This window comes from Harmonia axyridis, chromosome 6 (genome assembly GCF_914767665.1).
Source record: "Harmonia axyridis chromosome 6, icHarAxyr1.1, whole genome shotgun sequence".
NCBI classification, from domain to species: domain Eukaryota; kingdom Metazoa; phylum Arthropoda; class Insecta; order Coleoptera; family Coccinellidae; genus Harmonia; species Harmonia axyridis.
Genome location: NC_059506.1, coordinates 28,152,922 through 28,174,352, shown reverse-complemented (window position 1 = coordinate 28,174,352; position 21,431 = coordinate 28,152,922). Strand labels below are relative to the sequence as shown.

The window sequence follows — 21,431 nt, the reverse complement described above, 5'->3', positions numbered from 1 at the left end:
TAATTACTTTGCAGTCAGACTAGAATGCCGTGTAGAAATCCGGTAGTAAAACTTTGGAATTCCAGGTTAGGAGTGTCAATTGTTCTAGGAATTTCGGTCTTGTATGAAATTTGAGAAACGCGAATGGAATGTTCAAACGGATCACTATAATTTAGCTACAATATTTGTAATTTTCGAATTTTGAGCCGGGAATGGTCTCAAATGATAAGGTTCGGCTCACTAGTGCTCAAATTCAATTCTTTTCGTCCTGTCGTCGAAAGGAAGGAGCTAGAAACTTGAAATTTGGAGGGAAGGTTCTAATCTCGTTAGGATGGAACACCACCCCCAGTTCCAAACGAAATTGGACATATGTCTTCTTACAAACTACCTAAAAGTAATAAACATTACTAGAGGGAGCATATGTTATTTTCAGTAAGCAAGTCCCCAACATGAACTATCAAATTTGACATGAAGCGCGCGGAAATGAAAACATATCAGTGATAAGATATTTCACTTAATTCGCGTGTTTCTCCTCAAAGAACGCACTTATTATGTCCCATAGTGAATCAACGTTTCATATTAACTTAAAATATATTGAAATAAATACCTAAATATATCAGAAATTCAGAAAACAGACTTCAAACGCGGCAAAAGAAGTGAAACAATCGATGACACTAGGAGAGCAAAATTTGCCAAACCTTAGATTTCAGCAGGTAGATATAGAAAATAATAAATATTCTGCATACTATAAATATGACAATTAGGGAAAATATCGGATTCCAAATATTCAAATTTGCATACTTAATCGGGAATCACTCAAATAAATATATTTCATCAAATATAATATACATTCATAATGATATAGTAAAATTGTGGATTTGAAAATTTATCATAACCCGACAACGTCATCTAAAATCTAACCATGTTGGGGACATGTAAACTTTGCGTATACTTCCTCTATCTATGTTTAATACTCTATGCAAATCACCGATTTTCATGGGGTTTTCATAAAATCCCTTCAAAAAATACCTAATCTATATTGTGGTAGGTATTAAAATATTTGAAATTTGCGAATAAAAAAAAATTTAGTTTTTCGCAAAAATTTGATATGGTTTCCCCACAAAGAAGTGATAAATTTTTGAGATTTTCGTGAAAGAATCCTTCAAAAATTACTTCAAAAGAGGCGGAACTCGGGTTGAGGTAACAATAGTAGAATAACCAGTGAAGTGTCGTGTAAGAGTTCGTCTCAATAGCATCATCAGAACTATGGAAAATTCAAGTAGAATATCGAGAACATCCCTGATACTTCAGTGAAAACAATGTTAAAATTGCATATACATAAAAATAACAATTTCAAGCCTTTTGAAAAATTTCTTGCTTTGGCGTCATCAGAATCATGAAAATTCAAAAAAAAAAAATTTAAAAAAAATACTTCGGCACAATTTCTATAAGTACAGAATGTCGAGCATTAGGTGTATTAAACTAATATGCTAGATAGAACCTACTAATGAATATACGAATAAATTTTATGGAATCATCTGTATGGCAATTCATTGGTCTCTGTCTTATGCACCTTCCATCTCCATTAAAATCGGAAAAGAATTGCTGAAGTTAAAATATTTGCGACCAAACAACAAAACAAAAATCATTCAGAATAATCTGAAATGCATTTTTCTGTAATTGAAGACCAAAAATTTTTTACATCACAAAGCATCCTTTACCTTCGATAGACTTGCAAGTAATTCAGCAGTGTTACGAGTTGACTGAGTTCCGTATCAACCGTCACGGTTCTATGCTTTAGAGAACAGTATTGATAACGCGCAATCAAAACAAACTTCTTCATTAGGTAGAAAATCAGGTGCATAATAACACTGCTGTCTCATTGGTATAATTATCGAAAAATATTACGATGTTACCTTGAATATTGAATACAATTTCTTTTTTCAATAATTTCATAAGTTTTTTTATAAGAAGGTGATTTAAAAAGATAATATGTGTGTGATTTATGGTTTCCTTATGCAGCTGTAAAGAATCTAGTAAAAAAATGAGGAAAGTACGGAGATAAAGTCAGAAACTTTGGACTCTTTGGAGATATCTTCGCTAATTGCACCCTTGAAGAATTAATACTTATACCTATATAAATTTGTGTTGTCTCAAAGGGTAAAATTGGCTCATACATGAAGGGACGCTCTAAAGCTTCTGACTTGAGGTACTAGCTTTTCCCCTAATTCTAAATTTACATTTATTCAGACTCAACCTCATTTTTCAGTATCACAGAAAAATGTTTGAACTGTAGTTGTATTTTTTTGAATAGATTCATTCAATCAAAATTTTTCTTGTTAATTATGAAAATTGCAAAATACTTTTGACGTGAACTAAAGTTCGTAGACCATAAACGAACTACAGGATGACGCAAGAACGTATTGTTGTTGCAAGGACAATTGTGCCAACTAAGCCACAAAAAAAATTTCAACCATCCCTCTGAGCGAGCAGAATGCACAAGATCTGAAATTCCGAAGTATATTAATTGAAATTAGTAAAGCTCTGACCTGAAGTAAGAAGCTTTTAAGCTCATTCTTGCACCCTTGGAGACTACATATAGGTGCATGAATGAACGAGTGTCCGAAAGGCATTCCTTCAAAAATTTTTCTGTTTATTATTTTCTTTATTGTAGCACAATATCATATTACCTATAAAAGGAATCATATGATCAACACCGATATAAAAATCATCAGACAAGCGGCGCACATTCCAGAAAGAATAACCTATTCAACTCCCATTTATCAAATTTCAGCCGAGACTGGGGTATTGTCGCTACCTGACCCACCAGCTATGGTCCTGGCTAAGTGATCAAAATGAATTTTAAATTTTCATTCTGCATCCAAATACAAATTTTCATCTCGATCGAATCTGCAGTTTTGAAATTATCAGTAGCACAAAATAACGAACGGCTATATTTACAGAACCCCTATTCGCATTTTTCCAACCGTGATATTCGAAATCCTAACCTATCCTGGAAAGTTTCTAGGTCCTTGCGTTCGAAATTTATTTTGTATGTGGCTGACGGAGAGACCTAATTGAATTTTAGGAGGGATTCGTCAAAAAAAAAGTCAGACCTTATAGTTTGAGACCATTCCTGGTTCTAATTAGAAAATTAAAAAAATTGTGCGAAATGATAGACTGAGCGCCCAATAATCAATTTGAAAACATTTTTGTTCAGTCCCTCGATTTGTCAATAGTTAATAAGAATGTTTATTGGTAATATAGTGTCTTTTATGGGAATTAACAATAATCTGAAGAGTAATAATCGAAATTTTCGAATAAATGTCGACAATGATTCTAGTGATATGATTCTCATGAAATATTGCATGAGATTATTGTGCTTACAAATGTTGAATTTTAATCCGATTTTATGTAGGGAAAAAATTCATATGGCTGCTGAAAAAACCATTGGGCGAATTTCGCCTACACTTCTTTACAAAACAAACGAAAAAAAAAAAACCAAACAATCAAATCTGCATTTCATTCCTACATCTCGAAGATAACTGAGGTTCATCAACCCAGCTGCATTCGGTGATTCCCCCAGACCCTTCAGTAATTCATCATTGTTCAAATTTCCTGTCTTGCAAGCAACCGGTTCTACCGTGGCAGCACCATTGGCGTAGGTGTTTATTCAACTGTGCTTATTGTTTCACTCTTGTACATCTCTGGAAAATGCATGTTGAGAATTGGAGCTTATCTGTTTTGCTCTCAGATTTAATTACGTTATGACTCTTTAATGATGGGTGAAATGGATTATAATGGACTCCACAAGGTTTCAATTTGCCATGATCGTCTTCGTTTGTCATGATGGTTGTTATCTATCAACTGCCTGCAAGCCGTTTGTACCTATAACTATAGGCAATGAATTGACACAACATTGCTAGAATGTTGAATATCATCTTCTCAACATTTCATATTATTCCTATTTGTCGTTATAAACTCTCAAATATATTGTTTAGATAATAGTTATTTGTTTTACTAGGCAGCAAAGTAGTAGATAGATAGAACGTAGCGAGGCTAGGAATTTAGCTGAGGCAGTCAATCTACTATGCTGCTGAGATGAACATATAATTTTTTCTCCGATTGTTTTTTATGATATATATAGGATATTGTATTTGCAAATTATTACAATTCCCAAAATCTTTTTATTTTTCCTGTACTGATAAAATAAAACTAAATTTGATAGAAATCCCAATTGATGGAATGGTTGGTTGCTATGGAAATGTATATGTCCATAATAATTACACAGTAATTTGACAACACTTTGTCTAGGTTCCACTATAAATTTTTATATCTTTGTGGTAACTGACTCAAACAACCCAAAGAAGATGTGCCGTAACCTAAGAAAATACCTAGAACTTAATTAACCTCAATGTTTATAATGGTTTGTTTTTTCGATGGAAGTGATTTGTTAATTTAGTTTGAGTTATATGAGTTGAAGCCTTGGAGCCAGTACACCAGTACTGATTTAAGGTCAGAAAATAAAGATTATCATTATTATATATTATAACTTGGGATGATTGACTTTTTTATTATAACAAACATTGAAGGCATTAGGTGAAAATTTTGACGAATTCAAATGATAGCATCTTAGTAAACAATGTAAAAAGTTTTCTAGGAGGGTAAAATAGTGTATAAAATATTTTCGTTGAATAAAGATTTTTATTGTTTTCGACGAAACCTGCTAAGTGATATTTTTCGGGAAAAAGATTTAGAATCAAAAAACGGTTAGATGCACTGCAAACTGCAATAATAAATATGTGTGGATTTGTGGGTTGTGGTCCTTATACTGTGAGTAAAGTAGTTCACGGCCAAGGACAAATAAGGGAAATAAAAGAACGGGATAAAAACACTTATTCAATGTATTTCCAACCCACAGAAATTGTGTGAAGAAGATGATATTTAGATCTAATCGTTTTCTAAGGGTCGCTGGACACTTGGGTCGTTGCTGCTCGGTCGTAGGTACTTTTTCGCCGGTTTCGGGAACAGATGTGAAAATCTTTACTCTTCTCGTTGTCGGTGCAAGTGTTGCACATATGTTGTAGTTGTAGACTGGACTGAACTCAATTGAATTATTCGCCCTGAAATGCCGGTTTTTTATGGGCATTCAGGACGTTTTCGTTTCGACCGTTAGCAATGCCTTTCTTCAGATCCCTTAGGGGTGTGGCTTTGCTAATTCAAAGTTTTTACACCGTTTTCAGCATTTTGGTTCGAAATTTAACTTGATTCCAATATTTTCGAGGAAATCGATAGATTCCCTACAGATTGTTTCAATTTTTTAATTAGACCTTTGGAATGATAGCAGTAGTTTTATTGTTAGTCCATACAATCATGTCTTGAAGAATGTAATTTGGAGTTTAGAGATCCATTCTTTAAATACACTTTTCAAATTGATATTTCTCTTTACAGTATTCCATTTGCAGTAAAAATTTTTAAAGCACAAGAAAAATATAAAATAAACTAGATTAATTTGTATCTATTCAACTTTACCTAAAGTTGAAAATCTACTGTTTTCGTTGTTACTTGAGATGAGAATTCGATGCAATTATCTAGCCAAAAATAAATAAAAGAAGTGGTTAGCGGTTAGTTTAATGAAAAAAATTGGAAGTGAATATTTTTGTATTTTAATTTATTAAAAATACATATATACATTCTTAACATTCGGTAATAATATATCTTCTGTATAGGCATTCAAATTAAAATCTATACTGTCATTAATAAATGTCGAGATGTTTCCTGAGTTGAATCTCTTTAAACAGCCACAGGAGGTGGTAAACTTGTTTTCGATTTGTCATTCCAAGACTGCAAAGCAGCGGATCCGAAAAACATGAACACAATACCACTGATTATATAAATGAGTCCTCCAATTGTGAAGACAATGGCCCATTGGTCCATGGTGTTCTGAAAAAGAATAGGCGGGTTTGAAAACACATCAAGTAACAGTTGATTCAAAAAGTGTCTAAGCAAACTAGATCTCTAATCTATACATATACCTTATGTCAACAAAAAATTCGTTGATGCAACAAAAAAACTTTGAGTTGAGAAAAGTTCATAGATTATGAGCTATGACAAAGAACTTCTAACCCACATCTTTTCATGATATAATCTGCGTATTCCCCTAATAGGGCTCTGTGTAAAATTTTGTGTGAATAGCGGTGTCAGAAAAATTCAAGCAGAATATCGCAAAGAATGAGGAAAGCTCTAATGTGAAATCCGCTCTAGTCCTGGTGCTGACTTTACCGCTGAGTTGTGCTGGTGGGGTCAGGTAGCGACGATCTCTCCAGTCTCGGCTGAAATATTCCGATATAAAATTTGAACCATGATAGTTAGAGACATGATTCTTTCTAAAACATGTTTTGATTGTCTGACGAAAGAAGAAAAATAAGACGAGTTGACCCAGTTACTTTAGGATTTTTTCTTTGAGAGCTATTTCATTTCCTCAACAAACTCCCGACATCACGTCAATGCTTTTCTCATTTTTGAAGGCGATACAAAGAATATGAATGATTAATTCACATTTCCGTTGATTTTTTCAACATCATACTGAATAATTTCCATTTGGTATGGAGTAAAAATATCACCCTTACATCTCTTGTTAGCTTTTCGATAATCATCGGTCCAATAAAGCCACCCCATCCTCCGAAGAAGTTCATCACACCGTGAATGGTTCCAGCAAAGTTTGGTGACAGATCTTGAGGATTGATCAACGTTGTTTGAGCTGCAGCTCCATTGAAACCAAGCATAGCAACCAAGAGCAAAATTGCCATATCAGAGCTCTGGCCTATGAAGAGAAAACCGCAAAGGCACATACCAGTGGCTATGTGAGCTGAAAAAACAGAGAAATTAGTTGAAAAAATCAAATGTGATAATCCTCAGTGAGTTTAACGGTTCACTCAATAAACTTTGGGCCTAACCTAAACTACCTATATTTAGTAATTATTCTTATATTTTGGCCTTTAATCTAGGAACATTAGTTATAATAGAAATGAAGATAAAATTGAATTCTTAGGCTATCGAAATTTGAGGAAACAGCAAAGTTTTTTTTTTGGTCAATTCAAGTTTATCTATTTCACATTTCTTCTTGGAGTAAATCAATATTTTTTTAATGTTGTTATCTTGAAATCTATAACATAATTGAATCAACCTGAACTTACATAAAAGGGTGAATCCTTTCCTGCAGGTTTTCTTCGGTACACCTCGCCTCAACAAAGCGTCGTTGACATATCCGAAAAAGAAGCCACAAATCAACCTAGAAAGCTGTGGTAACGCTGCGATGAAAGCAGAACCTTTCAGGTTGAAATTCAGCACTCTCTTCAAGAACTGCGGAGTTGCTGTTAGGGACATCGTCAAGCCATAAAGGTTGCCAAATTGGGCAATTATGAGGGCTATGAAAGGAACCGAAGAGAACATCGCAAGGTATGGTGGTGTGACCTGAAACTCAACTTGAAACAAAATCAAGGGGTTCATTCTTTGGAAAATAAGAGATATTGGTAAAAGTGTTATGTAGAATTACTAGAATTAGAGTTTAGAGCTAGCATTAAACCTAAATCGTATTGCTATAACATGAAATGACTACTGTTCAATCTCAATTTAACCCTAACTCCTAACTCCTAGTCATCGTAGAAATCAATAGCATGAAATCGTATGTTATACCTATTAATTTTTAATTGATTATGCGAGATAATTTGACGTGTGACGAAAGCTATGATTCTTGTATAGTCACAGAAGTAAAGTTACACTTCTTTATCTTCACTCTTTCTGTGGTCATATTAAACCGTGATAGGAGATACAGATATTATGATCTTCATCTCGTTTTGCATGTAAATATGCTTTTCAGATTTCATCCTCTACAATGAGATGTATTTTGCATAGAGCTCTCAAGATGGAATTCATCACTTATCTTCACTCATCTCTCAAAGTCTGTTAATACGCAAAATTACCATAACAAGACATCTCATACGCCTTGAGAAATTCACCAATACCCACAGATCCACAGTTCATAAGTCAATGTGTACTGCCTCATTTATATAGGCCACATTAGTCCTCACTAAGAGCGTGGTGGCATTACTATTATAGTGACCAAGTGAACTCTGTATTGTGACATAGAGAACATGGACTAGAAAGCTTTTTGTTCTGGTAAGATGGTGCTACAGCGCATACAAATTGTTGTCTACCTCCAGAAGTTGTGCTTAAGCAGCTTCAGCTTGAACCCTTGCCATATTTATCAGTAGACAAGGCTACCAAACTTCTTCAAAGTACCCTGAACAACCCAAATAGTGGAATAGTGGCCCAATATAACCTAACTACTCTCCCAGACCATCATTTGGGCAGTGTAATTCGAAAATATAGATGAAAAAACAACATGATATAACTTTCTAGCTAAAATTTTTTTTAATATTTCTTCGAATGCCAAAATGTCAATTGATGTTTACCTTTTCCCTGCTGACTTGTGTTCCTTGTGCCTTCTCAATATACTGCAACTCTTCTTCATCGATCCACTTATAGTCACGTGGGTAATCGGCGACGAAGAGTATCAGACCAACACAAAATAGTGCCACAACAAAGGACAATGAGTAGAAGGACCAATTCCATCCGAATTTTTCTATGATCATACTAGTAACCGGCATTGTCAACATAGAACCAAATGCGTTGCCCATCAAGCAGGCTGAGAATCTTCCTTTTTCGTTTGGTGGGGCCCATCGTCCTATCAAACATTGGAGGGCTGGGTATTGGAGAGCCTGGAATAAAGATAAACATTTATTTCCTTTGTCCACTAAAAAAAAAATGGAAAAAACATTGACGTGGAGTCAGAATCAGTTGCGAGCTCGTTCGAATTAGTATTTTTATGGTTCTTTTTTTCAATAAAGGTAATTTCAGTTAGTGTATCTTTTATGACTGAGTTGAACTCAGTTCTTACCTTGAAAATAAGAAGACATTCGAGTAAAATGATAGACTCTGTACCCTTAATGAGTAAAGATTAACAGTTATCTGACTACTCACCAGCATCATGCCAACCACAAACCTCAAAGCGAAGACGCAAAAGGGGCCAAAAGATGCAACTGGTACAATAAGACAAGATGATCCAGCCATAATAATAGAGGACCACATGAGTACATGCCAAGGACCCAGCATCTCTGAGATCATACCAGAAGGCAGTGATAAGGTGGAGAGTCCATAGAACATTGCGCTTATTGTACGCTGTTCCCATTCGTATGTCCAATTGTAGCGAGGTCCAAACTGAAAAGAAGAAGAAAATTATAAAATATATGAGAGAATTTTATTGTGGTGGTTCTTTGCTAGATCAAGAGATGGCGTCGAAGGCTGGCAATTCTCAGAAGAACGACACCACTTGGGATATAAACCCAACCGTCATCACGCTTCACTGAGGAGATGTTAGGTGTATATGGCAGGGAGAGAGCCCATCTTAAAAATTGGCTAAGAATTGTCAGAATATATTATGTACAATTTATTTTATTCCTATGATTATTAAAACTTGTTTGTCTTTGACGTTCATTAAACCTTTCAATTAATTCTAAAGATTCACATTATAATTTTATTCCGAATATTTTTCAGGCTTGATACACAGATTGCATAACCAGTGTCATACAATTTTTTTCTTGTTTATACCAAGCTTCAAAAGATGCTTGTCGACATATCGGAGTTAAATAAGGATCAAGATATTGAAGGACAAGTAACATTACATTACGCTGTTTTTTTTTTTAAGTGGTGAAAACGAGTTTCGGGTATTGATGAAACTCTCCTTTTTATAGGAAAATATTATGTAGGCAAAGCAATGGCGGCTTCGTCGACAATAACGATTTAAAGATGTTCCAGCTAAGACGTGAAGAGTTCATTTCGAAAGCATGTCTTTTTACCGGTTAGACCTGGGTCTTATCAGTTAAGAGGGATTACCACCACGTGATATGTAAACATGAATTCTGTCGAATGAAAAACTTCAAAGACTTGGAAGGGTAGAATTTTCTTAGCAACGATAACATCTCATATACTGCTAATTACAGCTCTGTGGTCTTCCAGCGCTCAAAATTTCCTTAGGCCTTGTTACAGCTTTTCTCTTTTTTTTTCGTTCAACTGATACAATATTTTCGAAGTGGCTTGGACAATTGTAATTATTTTTATTTTTATCGCCCTGAACAAATTTGTGCTGAATATCTACGATACAAATTGCTAATAACAATTAAAATAGAACACACAATGGATAAACTATTTATTCATGAAAATTGACTGATAAATTCATTAAACCGCAAACGATAAGAAGTGTTGTTGATGATGATGACATCTTTCAAGGACAGCTAGTTCCTCTTTTCACGCCTAAACAACTCAAAAGTTCCCAAGTCCCACAAGTAGGTGATCTACTTGTTGAATCTACCTAATTTCATATCTTTCAGGAATTCTCGAATTGTCTCGGCTTATATATCTGTATTGATCTAGAAAATAAGGTGATTCTGATCGATTTTGGAGGAGTAGTTATCGACAAAGTATACTTCGAAGTTTCTTTAAAATTTGAGCATCGTTCTACTGGAGTTCAAGTAGACAATTATGTCATTGACCAATACTTATGCATGTTTTAAGTGTTTCAACTTGCATATTCATTAGTTCGAATTGAGTCATACCTTGTTAGGTTCAAGTATCTCAGGACACGAACGTTTTTCATGATAAAAATAAATATGAAAATATGTTTAGGTAGTATCTAATAATAATAACTGAAGTAATGTTCAACATGAAAAGATTCGAAGGAGCATGCTGCAAATAATAATCTTTCAAACTAGTTTATTCATCGGAGGAAAAAAAAATGAGATACAAACATCTACACCAAAAAAAAAATCAACTTAAAATGAAATCATATAAAAAATTAAATGTCCACAAACATGAAACGTTATCTGAGACCATCTTAATATTTACAAAAGGGAATGTCATATGGACAACAATTTTTTTACAGTTTCTCTTGAAGAAAGACAAGGACATGCCTGCCAAAAATTCCAATCAAATATCTATTATTTGACCCAGCGTGGAATTTCAATGAACTCTCTTGTATTCAACAACCATAAACAAATTCATCATTCTTTCTTCATCAAATCCGTTGCTGAATAAAGAATGAGAAGTTCATGTCAGGTATTATGTAGGATAAAATGAGAAATCAAACTTCACTCAGTCTTATTACGAGAGTTGATTTTTTCAATTCCAATAAAAAGTTAATTTCATTCATAAATTGAACTACCAAATCGCAAATGCTATATTATCAATATTGATTCAGTTGGAGTGGAAGATAACATACTGAACATATGATAAAGATATCACTAGCAACAAATGGGTTATTTATACAGAGTGTATACATCAACCTACGCAATGATATATTGTAGTGACACAAAAAAGGAAACAACGAATACTATTTGCAAATTATTATTTTTTTTGTGGAAATACTTTTAGTTTTTTGGTTAAAGAAAAAGTGGTTTTTTCTACTTACATCACCAAGGGTTTCGTTGACTTTTCTCGCTTGCATCATAGCTAGGACACTTATGGAGTAGTGAGATCTGAACATATAATTGACGAAAGTACCCCAGAATACCATCATGGCAACCAGGGCTCGACTGGGAATACAACATAGTGCTGAAAAAAAAATTTGATTTCCATAAATTTAACAAATCCAAAAAACTCAGACAATTTTACACTATAGTTCGTTATTAACCCTTTCAAAGCAAAATTTATTGTCACGTGACGAAACAAATTAAATAAATGATCAATAAAAAGATGTAAATGAATAACAAGCTGTGTTATTCGAACCCGATGTCTCAAATACCGAAATCCAAATGAAAATTTCAAAAATTCATATCATATTCAATATTGCATACAGTATCGTCGTAGTAATATTTATTTTCAATTTCAGGGTGTATTTAAATTTTAAATTTCCTCGAACAAGCCCAAAGGTTTTTTTTTGGGAATAATTAAACAAAATGAATAAAAAAAAATTCATTCATCTGCCGTACCCATTTTTACAAAACTACGAACTAACAACTACATACAAATTGGTAAAAAAATTCCACTCACATTAAATTCTAAATTTCATCCCCTTTTTTATTATTATTATTCTGAATTATGATAATCATAATGTGAGATGATTTTGATTTTTTTATTTATTTTATCGAACCACTGAATTGTTCGGAAAAAAGAATTTCATCTACCGCTGAACTTTTCACAGTTTAGTTTTCGTAATACAAAATTAAATTAAAAAAAAACTGTTCATCCACCGTAAACTGCTCAAAATTTTTCTCGGAAACCATAAGAACTAATTTATATTCAGGTCTTTCAATTATTAAAACATATAATTCTACGATAATATTGAACACAATACTGTTTACCAAAAATTCCTTGCACTTGTTATTTCAGATTTAAAATTTTTTGAATTCATCCTTTTCAGTATAAGCATCATAATTGCACAACTACATCCGAATATTTTTTCATTTTGTTAACTTTTTTTCAGGAAATAATGAATCATAGTAATAAATTTGCAGTTTCATTTCAATAAATTCAGCATAGAGGATGTCTATTTGTTCATTTTATGTGCCATGTTTTGAATGATGTTATCAGATTTTTTCTTTGTTTAGTAATCTTCAAGGAATAACTTCATAATCATAACATTAGGCAATCAATCAAATATTTAAGGAACTCTTTGAAGATATTGATAAGGAAACCAAATACTGCCAAAATTTCTCTAACTGAGAATATCAATGTGTTACGAATATTTCTTGTTGATAATCATTAGGATAAGCAGTTGAAATATAAGGAAAGAGATTAGATTAATTATTAACTCAATTTTTCTGCTTTATTTACATCTAGAAAATTACTAAGGGTTTCTTATAACGAATAAGAGAAATTTTTCAGATCAGGATGTTCTTTTAAAATATAAGAAATATTGATAGGAGATCAAATAGTTCAAATTCTACACAATTAAGATTATTTTTCAACATCAATAAAACTAGAATTCTAAATTTTATAGCTCCGTAATCTCAAGCAATAATATCATAACTTCATTTGGCATATTGATCAGTATGGATTGTAGTTTATTATTTTTGATTCTCGAATTTCAAGGATTAAAATGGACAAATTAAATCAATGAATTGATTTCCAAGAATCTATACCACTTAGGATAATGAAAGTGAAAACGTATCTTAGTATCTTAATTTCAAGGGATTCGAAATTCCGATAATAATTTTTTTTTTATTTTAAGTTCACAAAAAAAAATCAAAAATCTTCAACTTCACAACTGAAATAGGTAGGTATAGTGCCTGAATAATTTATTATCACTATTATCAGAAATGATTCGTTGAAAAATATAAAAATTTTATGACTGAGACAATTTCAAATTTTCATTATTGTGTTCCTCAGTACGATCTGAATGAAGCGAACCTAATTTTCATTTTCCATTATTCAAAGTTCAGATAAAGATTCAATTTTAGGTTTTCATTCTATTTACTTCTCAATAATATGGAATTTTGCTATGTGGTTCATTTTTTCTTCATTTAACATGTTACAATTGTTTGAGGTTTAGAAATCTGAGAAACTTTTTTCGGAAACTACAGAAATTATTTACATTAAATTAATTCAATAACGGTTTCTATACAGCATTAATCCTCTAACCTTATGAATCAAATTGTTTGCGAATTTTTAAGGCTGAAAATTAACCTATTTTATCGTCTAACAACAAAGATCTTCACCCTTTTCTTTCAATAGTTCACAAAAAAGGAGGGCTAATAAAAAGAAAGCAATTTAAAAATATTAACTTCTCGGAAACTTAACAACCTATGTAATATATTAGTAAGCTATATTTACTACGAAGGTACATACTGAATCAATTTTTTCTAAATAGTTTCAGAGTAACTATTCATTCAGATTTCAACTATTTTTTCAAGTTCAAGCTCCACGAATATAAATATATTTTATATGAATGAAAGTCTAAGGGGGGCTGAACAAATAATACTTCTAAAATTCCAAACATTCATTATTATTCTTATTTAATAAAGCACAATCGGTCTCAAAAAGTATATGCGGTAGGATCAGAATACAAACACTTTATATTCAATCAAATCTGTTTCAAATTAAAACCATACATATAAAATTCAACGTGCTACTATACATTGTTTGAAGCTTCAAAATTAAAAACTTTCATACATACATGCCATTGTTAATCCGTTCCAGTATTATGTATCACTTTTAATCCAACTATCACAATAACTTATCATTCTCCGATGAACATTTGAGGAAACTTCTTTCACACGTGACAACCGAACATATCCTAGTTCGAGGGACCAGAATAACGCATTGCTAAAAGCTCGTACATTTCGGAAGGGATCTTTCTACCTGCATTTCTAATAACCAAGGGATAACCGGGATAGGATTCTTGGAATCACTATTATGTCGATGTTCGTAATGGACTAGTAGTAAGTACTCAAAGCTAACTGATTCGAATTCTGTTCATTGATATCCGCTAGATAGGGAAATATTAATATTGATGAGTACGGTGCTCGAATTTCTGGTACAAAATTTGAATTGGTTTGATGACCACTGCAACAGTTGAAGATAATTGAGAAATGTTGTGTAATGTTGAGCTGTTATCATTTCAGGTTTTCTTCGGAAACCGGAAATAAAGATCAAGTTTTGTTTGTGGAATTTCGCGATTATAAATGAGTTGGTTCTATTTCAGATAGTAGGAGTGGAAAAAACTCTTAGTTTAGGGTTTCGTTGTTATAGGATGAAGATTGTTTCATTTTATCGCTATTCTTGTCTAGAGCTAATTATGTTAGCTCAGAGTGAAATTCAGTGAATACAAAATTATGCAAATTTATGCAATGGTTTATTTGTCCCTTCTTTCTTACAGAATATCTGGAATCATTGACAAGGGCGTAGATATGAGGAGGGTACTCGGGATAAATACCCCCCAAAGACATCCAAATATAAAATTTCAGAATCATCGCCAAGACGAAGAACGAAAATTTTTCTATAAAAATGAAGCAATTGTGAAATTCTTCTTGGATGATCCCCTACCACAAAAAAAAATAAAAATAAAATAAAGGAAATAAAAATGAGGTAATCCCTGACGTAAAGTCAGAAGCTTTTGCATGAATATTACAAAGAGTTGAATCAATAAGAATAATTCAATTTAAAATGGTTATAATAGCAATACTGTGTATTACTTTTTGATACTTCTTATATATTTAGTATTCAGAAGATCATGTTATTTAATTGGGAAAAGATACACGCTTCAAAGATGTTTAAAAATTTTTTAATTGTTTTATCAAAATCAGGATTTTTTTATGGGAGGCAAGGTTTCCAGGTCCTTCTAGCTTACGCCAAATTCACGTGGTATATTTTTGCTCATGCAACATTTCAGGGGGGGCAGCAGAAATTTAGGGGGGTTCAGGCCCCCCTGGTCCCCCTCTAGCATCGTCACGGGTTGTTACTTTCAAGATCGATAACGAAGCGTATAATTGGAAAAATATGAACATCAAATTAGATTCCATTAATCCAATTTATTCGAGATAAGTGAAAAAAAGGAATGCAAACATTAGTGATAATAAAATCAATCAATTAGGTACATAATCGCTTATTCACTGAATGTATTTGAATAATCGAAGGTTATATGCAATTTTTCCTTAATAGATGTTCATGAAAGTAGTTCTTTCTCTGATAAACAACATTTCATTCGAGAGTGAAACTTAAATCAACAAGTGTCAGGCCTAGCCAGTAAAAACAAATATTTTTTTAAAAGTTAAAAGTCATGGATTTTCAAGTGTGATACATGTACTCAGGGAAATCGTGCGTAAAAAAACATTGAATTCTAGTGATACATTATTCCGCTGAAAACTTTTGGCATTTAATAGTTACCAGTTTGGAATGCAAAATCGTAGGAATTTTTTATAGGTTGATAATAATGATACATAATGATTTTATCCCTCTTTCAATGAGGATAAAAGGGAATTCTGTTGATATTGGTTGGGCTGCCATTGGTTATTCATTATACAGGCGGCTTAGTAAAGACCATTTGAAGATTTTTATTGCAGGGAGAACAGACAAACGCAGCGGAGCGAAACAACCTGATGTTGTTTTTATGAATCAATGAAGAAATATGAAAAGGCAGCTAGGAAACTAGTCCAAATTACCGCCCCTCAAATAGAGGTACCTGAAACGGTCGCTTCACTGTTCACTTTTCAATACTTTTTCTGCAGAAAGATTCGTATTTTCTTTGGGAGGCTTCAACCTCGGTTATCACTTATTTATTAGAACCAAATTTCTTTTCGTGGAGCACCTTTTAACCGTTGTTATCGATGGAGCATAGTCATTTGAACATTGTTATCATCGTTTTGTAATCAGAAAACATTGCCTTGGTCGAGAAGAGAATTTTGTTCATTTTTTTTAAAGGCGTTAGACGTCGATCTTGAACTTCATTTGTGCCCTTTCGACGTCCGGTGCCTAGTCTTTTTCGATTTTGAGCATTATTAAACCACGCTTGACAACATCCAACATATCATAACAGTAGTTGGATTTCTGTTCGTACGGTTAGCGATTTCTCGAAATGACAACCCCGCCAAACTCAATCATTTACTTTTATGTTTACTATCTATGTTTTACCAAAAAAAAATTTGAAATTTAAACGTCTCCTTCTGGGTGTAGCAGTTTCTTTAGTATACATATTTGAACAAGAGCACGAAGGCTCATTTTTCTTTTTTTTTGTCAAAATATATCGTTCTTAAACCCTTTGTATGTATGTCTGAAACCACTTTAAGTGATGAGAGATCTTCCGAGAAAACAATTTATATTTCCACTTAGAGCTGGAATCTGAACTGAATCACATAATAACTCTAATTGCCTGCAATCAATACCGATAATTATTTCAACAGATGTATTTCATCAATAAGATCGTCATTGCATCCTGCATCCCAATACCTTCAGTATATTATTGTTAAATCATTCCATTCCAATTCAATTGTTGTTGTTGTTGTTACATAACAGAAATACCAAATTAATTTACAGTATTATTTCATTTAAAAAATGTATGAACCGGTTGTTTATTGATACTCCAAACTTCATTCCAGTTAGACTGAAAACAACCTTTGTTCTAGATACCTACTGCTTGACGAACTATGACCACTTTAGTGGAATAATCGGTATTCAAATCATTCTTCAAAACTACATTCAATCATTCGTATAAGGTCGAATGTGATAAGGGACTGGTTTCTCATTGTAAATTGTATTGCATATTCGTTCCGCTGTTTTCGAAAATTGAAATGATCGATTTCAACGTTTCCAAGTATGTCTTGACCACTTTCTCAACATGGGGAGCATTGTCATGCTGCAAAATCACTTTATCATGTCTCTCGTTGTCTTTCAATGCTCTACTCAAACGCATTATTTGCGTTCGATAACAATCACCGGTGATTGTTTCAGTCGGTTTTAACAACTCATAATTCACTAAGCCGAGCCAGTACTACCAAATACTGAGCATGACCTTTGAATATTCGGAATATTCGGTTTGGCCGTTGATGTGGAAGCATGGCCGGAATATCCCAATGATTTTCTAATGGACCCATTTTTCGTCTCCAGTCACAATGCGATGCAGAAATCCTTTCCGTCTTTGCCTTGCAAGCAGCTGTTCACAAGCAAGTAAACGCCGTTCAACATATCTCGGCTTCAACTCGTAAGGCACCCAATTTCCTTATTTCTGAATCATCCCCATGACTTTCAGGCGTTTTGAAATGGCTCTTAATCATCCTGCCAATTCTTGTTGCGTTTGACACGAGTCTCGATCAAGTAATGCCTTCTATGCTGCATATTCGAAAACCTTCCCTCTTCCTCCACCATACTGGTTTTCGACGTCAAAATCACGTTGAAACCACTCTCTGTACCTCTGTATTTAAAAACATTCGATGAGCCTCATTCGCAGATTTATTCATATTAAAGCAGAAAATTAAAACATCCCGCAAATGATGAGAATTTGGCTCGTAAGCTGTTTAAAAGAGAATAACTTTATGATGCAGACACAAATCGATTAATATTTCGATGGCGTTATGTTAACAAATACTTAAGCTTATTGAATGACATCTAGGATCTATTTATTTCGACTACCGCCACAGCCAGCTATTACAAAACGGCGGAAGCAAAGTTGTACACCAATATTATAATACACAAAAGCAGCTTAGTTAGATTCGATGGAGCGATTTCATTTCATATTCTATTATCGTGTTCATCGGATATACGATTGCTTTTGGTTTATCACTTCCTATAATAAACCTTCAGAATCGTTCATGGAAAAGATATTCTGTGACATGTGTTGAAGTTCCTCTCAGCCTAAGCATTGATAAAAGAGAAATAAACAGAAGTGAACCAGTATACTTTCTTGGAATTTTAAATCAATCTTTCTAATAACAAACTTTCGGAATTAAAAAAAAATGTAATGAAAGTCCACCTATTGTTCACAGCTCTGATGTAAAAATTTAAAAGATAATTCGAATTTTGATTATTTAATTAAAAATTTATTGCTAATCGTATTGATTCTCCAAGCTCGAGTTTTTTGTCATACCTAACATACTTGAACGAATATGAGAATGGAATCGAAAACTATAAAACGGTTCCTTTATTAAAGCCATTAATATGCTTGGATTAATTAATAAATATACATTCCACAGGTAATACCTCAAAGTTGAGAGTTGGAATTCCAACAGATATTACGGTGACATTTTTTGTAATGAAGTTATATTATCATCTGGAATGTTTCGACATTCCAATTTCAAAATTTTTGCCCTCATATCCCAACCAGTTTTTTCAATTATGTTAGAGGACCGGGAGAAATTTGGATGGCCGTAATCAAGTAACCGTTTGAAATCTTTCGATTATGTTTTCATATTCGTATTAGGTATAAAAAAATATATCATCAATTTCGGGTGAAATTTTTTAATTCTATTCATTATCATCTCCATCACAAAATTTGATTTCACGTTATAAGTTTTCATTATATAAATTATTATATGTATATTTTTTTATTGACTCTGTCTTTACTTGATGGAAATTGATTTGAATTTAAATTGAATAACAGTTTTCTATTTCAACTGTTTTATTACATATTTAAATATTAATCGTTTACCAACATAAAAGTTACTCTGTATCTGTAACTAACCAATTTTTATTGAAATAATAAAAAAGTGGAAACAGAATGGCAATCACTTAATTTCGATATTTTTTATACCTATCGCCTCTGAAAAAATCAACGTTCTAAACTAATGGAATAAAAACAAACTATCACTTAATTGAATCTATCAATGAATTATAGTGTAATTAATGTTTCATAGCTATTATTATATGTGCATATTTGTAATGATCGATCAATAATGATAACAAACTCCTGAAGTGTCCCAAACTCACCCATTGCAATTATTCTCAATGGAAAAATTTCCCTTTACTTTCTTTGTCAACAAATCTTCAACGATTATTATAAACCTCCGAACTGACATCACTTTCCACAGCCACTGAACAACTGAATCACAAAAACCATCACATTATCACCATTCTAAATGGGTTTCAAATCGTCCCTTTCAATGCAATATCTAGATGAAGCTAATTTTTTTCTCTTTAATTAGTATGAAGGTATCACGTATCATAGGGAGGAAGTCAAATATTAACTGCTATTTTTGTACGTGAGTAGCTATCACCAGTTATTATCAAGCGAAGGTGATAGTGTGAACAGCGTAAATAAAGAACTCCTAGGTGATTCTACTATGTAAATAGACGATGGTCAAATGTAAACAAGCCAGTTCGATTTAATTGGTTAATAGGAAAACCTGTTCTTGAATGAAATTCTCTATTATGGTCAACTGTGATGTACCTATGCAAATTTTGGTACACAAAAAAAATTAGTGAAAATCATCTAGTGAACACAACACATAGGGCTTGATAATTTCTTTTCATTTCATGTTTAAATTGTTACGCGCCTTCTTTAAGTTTTTAACATCACACAAATCTATTTATCTAACTCTATTTTAGGGAATATCCGTGTTTATTAAAAGAATCCAATCTAATCATTATCTTACTGGACTAGAAACAGTGTGTAATGAATTTAATAAATATCAAACTTGGCGGTATGAATTAATATAGCCGAATAAATTTCAAACATGATAACCCTGAATCCTAAATAGAAGGCCTACCTCCCAAACCCGGATTTGTAACACTAAGTAATATTTATCACGAAGCACCATCTTTCGACTCTGCCCCTAAACTATTCAAATTTATTTACGAATTCCTGGATTAACTGATGACTGAATTGAGATTAATTACCCAGATTAATTTCTGATGTTTCTTTTATAGTCAATTGAAACTTCTCATTACTAGAACAATCAACATAGTGATATAAAATCATTTGGAGCGTATATTATTCTGAAATTTTATAACAAAGTCGTAGTCTTCGGTATGAACTTTATGAGTAATCAAACTGCCAATATCAATTCTAAAAATACTTAAAATTTTCCTCTAATTTGCAGTTTTTTCTATGACGTCTTAAAGGTGGCCCAATTTATTTAAAAAATATGAAGATCATATGTTTAGCGAGTCTTTCTCGAGCCAAAAATCGTAGGTGCGCCCTCTCTTTAGGGATTACGGTGTTCAGTCCCAGCGACACCCTCCCTCACCTTCGTGGAGAGGTGACTCTTTGTCAACGCTATTTCAACTAGCTGGGGCTTAAAGATTCGATGAACTGATAAAGCTGAGCTGTTAGTCGAGATTTACAAGTAGTTATTGATGAAGCTGACTTTAGATAATATCCTAGACTCATGAACAACCGTTTTACTATCTGTGAATAATTCCAGAAATCAGGGCCCCCGCAAGGGACATCAACGCCCGCGTGCGGAACATATTTTGGCGCCCCTTAAAAGGGGTAGGTGGAGAAAAGCACTGCTTGATAATCGAATTTTTTTTCGTTTTGTTAAGAATTTAGTGTAGAATGGTTGAAAATCTATCAGGAACCTTCATTGCCTTAAGAACTTTATGGTGTTAGTTGTAACATGATACATTTTTAATGTGTTTCAAAACTTAAGCTGTATTCTTCTATAAATTATTCTTGAAGGCATAAACATTTGATTAGGATCAATGCAGAAATTGAATGGATGTTTTTCTAGATTTAGCTGTTGCAAAATTTTTATATAATCAATCAATCAATTTTATCGAGTATCTCTTGCTCTATATCTAAGATTGCCAATCCAGAAAATCTTTCTTATGACATGGTAGACTTCAAAAAGTTTTCAATTATTTTTAATCTAGTGAATGATCTCTTACCAGAAGCAACAGACACAGGTAAAGTGAGAAGGATTCTTGAGGCAATACTAAGATTCGGTAGAGAAGAAGTAAGATTATTT

General features: G+C 33.0%; 1 protein-coding gene across 2 annotated transcripts; it reads right to left on the bottom strand.

Moving 5' to 3' along the window:
• Positions 1–5,633: 5,633 nt before the first annotated feature.
• Positions 5,634–19,795, bottom strand: LOC123683510 (sialin-like). Of its 2 annotated transcripts, none has more exons than XM_045622600.1 (7): positions 19,450–19,795; positions 11,504–11,646; positions 9,022–9,258; positions 8,454–8,759; positions 7,176–7,452; positions 6,609–6,847; positions 5,634–5,922 (listed from the first exon to the last, which is right to left on the bottom strand). In XM_045622600.1, exons 1-7 carry the CDS (start codon positions 19,451–19,453, stop codon positions 5,773–5,775), a joined length of 1,356 nt encoding a protein of 451 aa, XP_045478556.1. In that variant the 5' UTR covers positions 19,454–19,795; the 3' UTR covers positions 5,634–5,772. The 2 variants fall into 2 exon arrangements, with proteins under 2 accessions (XP_045478556.1, XP_045478555.1); XM_045622599.1 differs by lacking the exon at positions 19,450–19,795 and adding an exon at positions 14,210–14,617.
• Between the last annotated feature and the right edge of the window lie 1,636 nt (positions 19,796–21,431).